Raw genomic sequence first — 9,687 nt, 5'->3', positions numbered from 1 at the left:
CCCCTTCAGAACGAATCGTTCTATCTGAAAGCTGTAAATAGATACACATCACCAATTAGTCACTCTCTCGCTCTTACGTGCTAAGTAAATGATAAAACAGGAAGTGTTTAAAGTTTTACGCAACAAGTTAATTTTTTATTTACACAAAATTTTCTCGTCTCTTGTTTCGGATTCCAACAACAAAAAAACTAAAATACAGATAAAATGGACGAAACACAAAAAATATACGTATGTGTATAGGAATACTAGACTCTTTAGATCTTGGAAAAAAAATAAACTACTCGCGATTCAATATGAATCAGAAATGTATATATAGGCATCTAAAACAGTACGCATTCCAAGCCTAATTATTAAAACAAAATACTAAGGAGTTAGAGATAAAAATAATAATAAAAAAGTGACACACTACGAACCAAAATTGAAATTAGGTTTGTTTCCAGACGACATCCAAGCCGATTGAGAGCTAGCTCCGTTTGGTCGGATGGTCGGAAAGGTGCATCACTGTCTCATTTGGTACTGGAAATGAAAAACTTGATTAAATGACACTGCTTACAGTAGGTTTGTTTGTTTTGTAATGGTTGAGTTTTTTTGGATTTTCTTCGCATTTTTTTAATATATCTGTTCTTATAGTACATAATTTCAGTGTAGATAAATAAAGCTGTCCTAAGCCTAGAGATCCTCTACCGAAATTGTCTTACAATGATTTGGAATCGCGTGATACACACCCTAACCGCTCTCGTGTGTCGAGGCCTACTGTTTCTTTTTCTGTCGTGTTCTTGAAAAAAACGGAGGCGGACTAATCATCGCCTAAACCTGACCACGGAGGAATAAAAAGCTTTGTACAAATCAGTTTACAAAAATATATACATCTTTAACTCGATGATTTCATCACAATTTTTTCTCAGCCTTCGCAACTCTCGTGTCTTCGATTGCATTGGTGGAATTTTCCTCCAAAAGAAGGAAAAAAACTACTTTCAAACAAAGGCTTTTGTTTGCCCCCTCTCTCTCACTGTGGCGTCGCGTCGCTACGCGCGTACTCGATTTTCGACCGCTTAAGGTAAATATGGCTGACGACGGGTGGGGAGAACCCAAGGCGATTGGGAAACATTGCACTCGAAACCCCGTTCGTCGTCGCCGTCATCGACATTCGTCTATGTCGAGAAGGGAAAGTGCACAAATGAGCGAGCAAGATTCCCCGCTGAAAGCGACGCACGCTAACACGCACACATACAGCGAAGCGATAGCCACGACAGGTTGCCCAGTTCAAATATAGCCGCGGTTGGCATTGATGCCAAGCGCGCATTCTTCCTGGGCCCACACCACTCACGGCGGCTGCATCGGTGTATTCGTGAGAGCGCGTGTGTAAGAGAGCATGATCGAACATGATGAAAATTTTCAGTTTTCAAAATGGCGACCGATTATAAGAAATGTTTCCACAACTCTTATTATCGGTGGTTCGAACGTATCAAACTACGTCGCAGCGAAGTGACGCCCAGCGAGTTCTAGTGATTGCATTCTCATTGATGAGATCAGGAGAATGTTCCCTATCAAGTACATTTTGTTTGATGGAAAATTACGTGGAAAAAAACCCCCGTTCAACAACTATATCTATCGACTAATGGGGGTCTTGATACTGCTCAGTTCCGTTATGAAAGTATTGATTCCGTTAAAATCTTCACTCCAGATGGCGTCGGACGCTTTACACGATTTTTCGTCCTCTTCCTCCTCCTCCAGGTCACAGTACATACGCGGCGGTTCCGCGAGTCGGGAACGGATCCGGGCCCACTTAATGGCTCTATCTTCCTGCTTGCGAATTTTCTCACGCCGTTGGCATTCTTCGGCGTGAGAAAGTGCTTCCGTGAGCATGGCCAGCACTCGCAAGTCCTGTCCGCGAGTTTCACGCTTAACCATGAATTTCTTGTTCTTGATCTTACGGATCCAATCGTCTAGATTGTTTGACTTTTCGAATCGAGACGCAATTCGGTGCTTGGTAGCAACCATTTTTTTTTTCTGACTAACTTTTTTATATTACTTTTTTTTGGTTATCTCTCAAAATACCTCCAGAACAGAAAGCTACGCTCTACTTCTCGCTTTTTTCGCATCAAATAGTCTTGGCATTCGAGGATCTAGGATTGTCCAGCTAGCTGTGGGGCTGACGTAACCGCAACACTACACACCTGCTTTAGAACTCGTGCACTGCAGTGTTCGAACCGAAATAGAAACGTTGTCAGGAACGAAAAACTAGCTTCCACTTAAATCATAAAAAAACAACTGTGCACTCCTTATATGGAACTTATAAAAATCTTTTTTTTTTACTACACTTTACTTTGCCAGAGACTCTAAAAAACAGTACCACTCTCAACGACTGCGAAAACCTTTCTGATCAAACCGAGGTGACCGAGCTACGCAGCTAGCCTTCGACTGCAGTCGAGAGTCAGCGCGAGCACACACACTCACACACAGCGCGGCCTATATACCTACCCCATCATAGTTACCTGCGCTTTGCCGAGCACATGCGATATTCGTCACCGCCGTGATGTGTGTGAGTGTTTCTGATTCCCCTCTGATAAAACAAGGGAACTTCATCTTTTTCTCGTGCTGATTTCCGCAAAAAAAAACGGTTCCTAGTTGTCGTCGTTTGAAAACGTTTCATAATGTAAGATGCATAATAGTTTTCCAAATGTTTGCAAAAAATTCGAACCCCAAATTTCGTACCGAAATGTTCCCACGAAATCCAGTTCTAGATTGTTCGAACGCATCAGGTCGGTCCGAAATACGCAATTCGGTGCAAACGGGGGGGGGGGGGGGGGAATGTGTCACCACTACAGCTGCTACGTCGTCAAGGGAAAAATTCACGTACCACCTAGTTTTTTTTCCTGGTATATTGACTAATCTATGTTGAGTTGTGTTAGTGCGAGATTGAGGTTAAATCGGGTAGTTTTTTTGCAAAATGAGGTTAAATCAGATGGCGAATTGAAAACATAGCGTTATATGTATGTTGTCTATACACATTGCAACTGTGTTGGTGTCCTAGACGTCAAATAAGTCAATGGACTCTGATAAAACAATCCGAAGAAGACACTTATTTTCCGATGGCGTAATTTGTACAGTTGGCGCTTGAAGTTCCAGTTTCGATGCTTCAATCTTGAAACGCAGTTTTGCCAAAGATAATGAATAGTTTCTTGCAAATTAAGAAGTCGATTCAAATTACATCATAACAGTTTTTCATGTGGATAGATCGAGCCGATTTTTCGATATCAGATACCAACACAACAGACAGACGTTTTCGTTAGTCCAATATACGCTTGTTATGCAAAATAAAACCGATGACGATCGAATGGAAAATTTCCTAGTTAAAGGCAATTATAAGCCGCAACTAATTAGATTTCATATCGTACGGGAAACCCCTTACATGAGTACAGAAATCCTCATGACAAGTCATGTTCCCCATCGAAAACGTTTAGCATTGAGCAAGTACGTTACACTTGAAAGCCGTACAGATCGTCGCTTTTATTCAAGTTCTCTCCGGTTAAACGATTGCAATCATCCAAATGCCAACAGACATGAATAATGAAAATAACATGGAAACATTTGGAATTCAGTCGTCTTTGAACCATATCAAGGCCTACTCATTTGGGGGGTTCGAACAAAAGCATGCCTTGAACAAAAAAAAATACTTTCAAATCGGAACAAATCCATCACGAACACACACACACACACACGTACGTGACTACCCCACCTGGACGGACACAGTCGCATTAGAAGGGTAGCGAAGCTGAGCATGTGTACGTGAGCTCGATTCCTCGTGGCACTAATACAAACACACGGCGCGGCTTGCGGTGATAGTCATCAGTATCAAAATAAGCGACAATCGTAAAAAGAATGTTCCCGTTTTATTTGAAACTATCAAATTAGGAATCGCAGTCGAAATTAGAAATTTCGGTTCAGAATCAAAATGGACCATTTGAAAATGTATCCCTATTGTACACATTTTACCAGTCAAAAGTGTGTACTTTCACAGCCCCAGCTAGATTTGCTGCAATCAGCTGACGAAGGGTGATGGGTGCTGCACAACAAAGAAGAAGAACGAGAAAACGATCCAACAGTTGTGTACATGCGCAAACTCCGATATGTTCGAGAAACTGCAGCAAACAACACTCCGTCCGTCGCCGTTACCGTTTTCTTGATAGAGAAAAGGGGATAATTATCATCTTCGAAAAGCCGTTTCTTGTTGCATTACTTACTTTACTCAGTGCAGAGGGGGAAACTTATCGTGTGGCGCACATCTGCTTGGAAATTCATGGGAAAAAGCAACTCCCAACAAGTTAGCGCATAAATTTCACAAACTTGCCTACAACCTACCTATCTAATGCGCAATTGGTCTGGTCGCGTTGGTCGTTGGTTTCTTCTTCGCATGATTTTCCTTTTTTTTTGCTTTGGCACAACTCAAGGACAGCGGCGAGTAGGGGAGTTTGAAAGCGAATCTGCTTTCCCATGTGGTGAAGTCAGATATAGTTACTTTGTTGAAATGGATATCGAAAACCTTTCTTTAAAAATAAAATTTTCAACTGTTGAATCGAATGTTGCTGATTTTTCTCGCTCAAGTGATAAATTAAATTATTGCTGTTACACCAGTACTTAAAATGTAAACGGGTACAATGAAGATAAGGGAATGCGAATCGAACTGCTAAAAGTGCCGTATGGTAGCATTCTGAAGCCTCCTTCAATCACAATTTACATCAAAGGCATTTGTAAGAATTGAAGTCTCCCCGACGCCGGGAGGAACTTCGCTATACAACAAACTTGCCGGTCTTAAATCTAGGCCCAACTAGAAAAACTCGCCTAAACCTGACCACGGAGGAAAAAATAGCTTTGTACAAATCAGTTTACAAAAATATATACATCTTTAACTCGATGATTTCATCACAATTTTTTCTCAGCTCACAATACAGGATTGGTTGGGCCTAGAAAAACTCTAGAAAGAGAACTGCGGAGACTCCATTTTGGATCAATTGGATTCGCGTTTAGCTGTCAAAAAACGAATCCAATCGAACATTGCCTATCCTTATAACATTGGACGTGTTGCCATACAATGCCGGGGCATACGTTACCAAAAATGCTGTTTTTCTCCCCGCAGTTCTCTTACTATGAGTTTTTCTAGGCCCAACCAATCCTGTATCAATTTAAGTTGAAATATCACATAAGATTCTCGGTATTCCCGGAAGCCCTTATTTGGTCTGAAATTCCTAAAACTAGGAGATGTTTGCTTCGGTTTTGTGCCAGAATTAGTTATTGAATTTGTGTTTCAGCTTTATCTCATCAGAATCCGACACTAACTTAGTGCCAAGACTAAACTTATCTGATTTATAAAATAAGTGAGGATAAGTTATAAAATAAGTCAGGGTGAGTGCTATTTCCAGGTACGCACTGATTTATTATTGTAAGCACCAAAGCAACGCAAAACTACGACTCCACCAAAGGTACCAGAACTTCAGGTCTTCACATTTAAATATCTCGGGGTCTGGTTCGACTCTAAAGGTACCTGGGGATGTCACATTAGGTATCTGAAACGGGATAGAGGCGTGGATTGACGTAACATTTGCCAGCCCGAGTCTGGTTCCAGGCATGGAATGGAGGGTAGACGAAGGCTACACCCATAGCGATCGCTTAGCAATCCGCTTTAGGATCAACTATGGTGCGCAGCATCCGAGAGCGGGAGATCCCTGTCAGGTACGCGGATGGAAGTCCAATCACTTCGACAGCGAAGCTTTCACCGCGGCCCTGGGACTGGAGGCCAACACCGACAGTCTAAGCGGGGATGCGCTGGTAGCTGTTCTATCACGCGCGTGCGACGCCACTATGCCGAGAAAACCCCTGCCAAGAAACGGCCGATGCCCGGTATACTGGTGGAGTGCCGAGATTGCAGCTCTACGATCAGCGTGTCTCCGAGCTAGACGTAGGATGCAAAGAGCTCGCACCGAGGACGCAAGGAGCTCGCACCGAGGATGCAAGAGAGAACCGCCGTGAAGTATTTCGAGCTGCGAAATTGGCCCTTAACAAAGCCATTAAAAGCAGCAAGAGAGCGTGTTTCGACAACCTGTGTGAGAGTGCCAACGCGAATCCGTGGGGTGACGCCTACAGGATCGTGATGGCCAAGACCAAAGGGGGCTCTTCACCCCCAGAACGGTCTCCGGACCGGTTGGCGACGATTATCGAAGTACTCTTCCCGTCTCGAGCCACAAGCCCCTGGCCACCTGCACTACGAGACAGTGCGGGTACGGCCGAAATGGTGGCTCCAGTGACGAATGAATAACTACTCGCAGTGGCTAAATCCCTAGCAATGAACAAAGCTCCAGGGCCGGATGGAGTTCCAAACAACGCTCTCAAGGCTGCGATCATAGCGAACCCGAACATGTTCAGGCTAGCTATGCAGAGATGCCTTGACGAATGCCGTTTCCCCGATAGATGGAAAAGGTCGAAATTGGTGATGTTGCCGAAGCCCGGGAAGCGGCCAGGCGACCCATCGGCGTACAGACCAATCTGCCTGATCGACACGACTGGCAAACTGCTTGAGAGGATTATCCTCAACAGGCTAACCCGTACGCGAAAGGTACGGACGGCCTGTCAAGCAACCAATTTGGCTTTCGGAAGGGTAAGTCCACAGTGGATGCTCTCAACTCAGTGATAAATACTGCCGAGATAGCGATCCAACGAAAAAGGCGAGACATTCGATACTGTGCGTTAGTGACACTTGACGTGAAGAACGCATTCAACAGCGCAAGCTGGGATGCCATCGCGCTCTCGTTACACCGTCTTAGCCAGCCGGTGGGTCTGTACCGGATCCTGGAAAGTTACTTCCAGAACCGCGTACTGCTATACGAGATCGATGCCGGTCAGAAAGGGGTTCCGATTACCGCCGGAGTCCCACAGGGCTCGATCCTAGGCCCGGTGCTATGGAACCTCATGTATGACGGGGTTCTGAGACTGAAGTTCCCTCCTGGGGTCAAGATCGTCGGCTTTGCTGACGACGTAACCTTGGAGGTCTACGGGGAGTCAATCCCTGAGGTACAACACGATGGAGGAATGGATGAGCGCGAGAGGCCTGGAGCTCGCTCATCATAAGACGCAGGTAGTTATCGTCAACAACCGCAAGTCGGCACAACATGCAGTTATCCATGTGGGAGAAGTCGCGATCACTTCACAGCGAAGTCTGAAGTCTCTCGGAGTCATTATAGATGACAAGTTGACCTTCGGCAGCCATGTCGACTATACATGCAAGAGAGCGTCGACTGCTGTTGCGGCTCTATCGAGGATGATGTCCAACAGCTCAAAGGTGTGCGCCAGTAGACGTAGGTTACTGGCAGGCGTTGCCGTATCTATCCTCAGGTACGGCGGCCCGTCATGTCAAGAGCACTGAGGGTAACCAGTTACCTACAGAAACTGGAGAGCACCTACCGCGTGATGTGCCTCAGTGATATCTGCCTACCGCACGGTATCACACGATGCATCCTGCGTGATAGCGAGCATGATGCCAGTCGGGCTGGTCATTCGGGAAGATGAGGAGTGTTTCGAGCTATGTGGAAATAGTGGAGCCCGCGAGCGCACCAGGGTGACCTCGGTCGCCAGATGGCAGCGTGAGTGGGACAACTCCTCGAAAGGTAGGTGGACCCACCGGCTGATACCCAGCATATCGAGCTGGGTGGGAAGACCCCATGGGGAAGTTCACTTCCACCTGACACAATTCCTGTCAGGCCATGGCTGTTTCCGACAGTACCTCCACAGGTTCGGGCACGCGGAGGTCCCAGCCTGCCCGGACTGCCCAGGTGTAGACGAAACTGCCAAACACATACTGTTCGTATGTCCTCGGTTCGACGTCGAAAGAAGAGCAATGCTTGACGTCTGTGGCTGGGACACAACCCCTGATACCCTTATTCAGCGGATGTGTCAATCGGTGGAGAAGTGGAACGCAGTCTCGGCTGCTACCACCCAGATTGCCTGTAGGCTGCAGGTAATCTGGCGAACCGAGCAAGAGACGACGGGCACGGCTAACTAGTGATTGGTTAGTTGGAGCGAAAAAGGCCGAGCGCAAAAAAAGGGAATGAATGGTCTGTGATGCACTGTCGAATCTATTGTTCAACATAGCACTAGAGGGAGCGATTAGGAGTGCTGGTGTGCAGAGGAGCGGTACCATCATCACACGATCGCATACGCTCCTGGGCTTTGCGGACGATATCGACATTATCGGGATCGATCGACGTGCCGTGGAAGTGGGGCCGTTTCCTATTAATCGTCTATCCCCTCTTCTTATTGATATGTAGTCACTAAAAAACTACGTCCAATTGTATGAGTTGGGATAGCAGCTTACGACTAAAATCACTAATCTTTCTGTTCAAGATTTGCGACTCGATGCATGAAATCAACGAGAACCAATCACGAACGAGCTTCGACAGGATTTTTTTAATATCGGGGTTTCCGTGTGTATGCTGCTTTCCACCCAACGGAAATAGAAATGATAGTTGTGGAAGGAAAACATTTTCAAATTTTATTTCTTTTGACTGATTTGATAGCGCTGATGTTGATGTTGTTAGCTAAAGAAAATGTTATGAGATATTTGTTCCAATCGGTCCCGATCATTAGCATGGAGCTGAACTAACTAAATAATGCAGTCAGTCCACGGAGGTGGCCTTGTCCTAACAATCGTCTTCTCTGTGTGTGTGTGTGTGTGTGTGTGTGTGTGTGTGTGTGTGTGTGTGTGTGTGTGGGTGTGTGCGTGTGTGTGTGTGTAGTATTATGCAACCTCTCCAAAAAAGGGCATCCGACAAGGTTGAATAGCAGAGCTCGACTAAAACCCCACATCTTTCTGTTTAAGATTTGCGGCTAGCTGCATGAAATTAGCGGAAATCAATCACGATTTACCTTTTTCGAATGTTGTAAAATTCTATTCATAAATAGAAAAATGGCCTTTGCTAGTAGCACGTAATGACACAAACTAATTCAATCGCAATCCACCTGTAGTGCTCACCTCACAAATATTGCCTTATCGCTATTGTACAGGCCTTCGAGGAGTTGTAAACAGCTTTATACGAATAAAAACATTTATTATATTTAAAACATTTATCCCTTTAATGTTCGGGTGGTGCCCCATATTGACGGCTCTGACCGAGATTGGCTGAATTTTTTTACTTTTTTGAGTAGTTTTCGGAAGGTTTTTCAAAACACAGTTTTTTTCGTTATTGATGCATGTCCTACATTCTCCAAAAATTAGTACAATACCGCTGAACATATTCTCGAAAAAACTCGAGACATTGACTAATTCCATGCAGTACAAGAAAAGAAAAAAACGTTCCAAAACTTACACAACTTATCTTCTTAAATTTTGAAAAGGGGCCCGTACATTGAAAGGTCAGTCGTTAGTCACGATAAAATTGATTTTCACCCAAATTTTTCTCCTTAGAGGAAAACATAGCATAGTTTGTGTTAGTGCTTCGAGCTGTTGTATTTGGTGGTCTCTTAAGAGAAAAATTAAAGCTTTTACAAGGAATCTTATCTACCTATAGTTTTTGGAGCAGTAAAAAGTGTTCCCACATAGGGATCGAGAGCATAACGTCGTGGTGACTGGTGCTGCTCTTTTTAGTATTTCTGCAAAAGAGTGCTTATAGCGTCTTTTAACCCTTTCGTGTCCAACTT

At 44.6% G+C, this 9,687-nt stretch overlaps 1 protein-coding gene and 1 long non-coding RNA gene across 2 annotated transcripts; both read right to left on the bottom strand.

Annotated features, from left to right (window-relative positions):
* Positions 1–733: 733 nt before the first annotated feature.
* LOC131686840 (uncharacterized) lies at positions 734–2,171 on the bottom strand. The gene has a single exon (XM_058970837.1). It carries the CDS (start codon positions 1,999–2,001, stop codon positions 1,609–1,611), a length of 393 nt encoding a protein of 130 aa, XP_058826820.1. The 5' UTR covers positions 2,002–2,171; the 3' UTR covers positions 734–1,608.
* An 874-nt stretch (positions 2,172–3,045) lies between these two features.
* LOC131686849 (uncharacterized) lies at positions 3,046–6,723 on the bottom strand. The gene is made up of 3 exons (XR_009305186.1): positions 4,245–6,723; positions 3,212–4,182; positions 3,046–3,144 (listed from the first exon to the last, which is right to left on the bottom strand). It is a non-coding gene; the product is annotated as an uncharacterized LOC131686849 (long non-coding RNA).
* Positions 6,724–9,687: the final 2,964 nt, after the last annotated feature.

The sequence above is a fragment of the Topomyia yanbarensis genome, chromosome 1, assembly GCF_030247195.1.
Source record: "Topomyia yanbarensis strain Yona2022 chromosome 1, ASM3024719v1, whole genome shotgun sequence".
Taxonomy (NCBI): domain Eukaryota; kingdom Metazoa; phylum Arthropoda; class Insecta; order Diptera; family Culicidae; genus Topomyia; species Topomyia yanbarensis.
Note: the sequence above shows the minus strand (reverse complement) of the source record. Positions and strands in the feature narration are given on the sequence as shown.

What these genes read in the sequence shown, in the direction of transcription:
- LOC131686840 (XM_058970837.1), bottom strand. Translation starts at nt 2,001, where the DNA reads ATGGTTGCTACCAAGCACCGAATTGCGTCTCGATTCGAAAAGTCAAAC.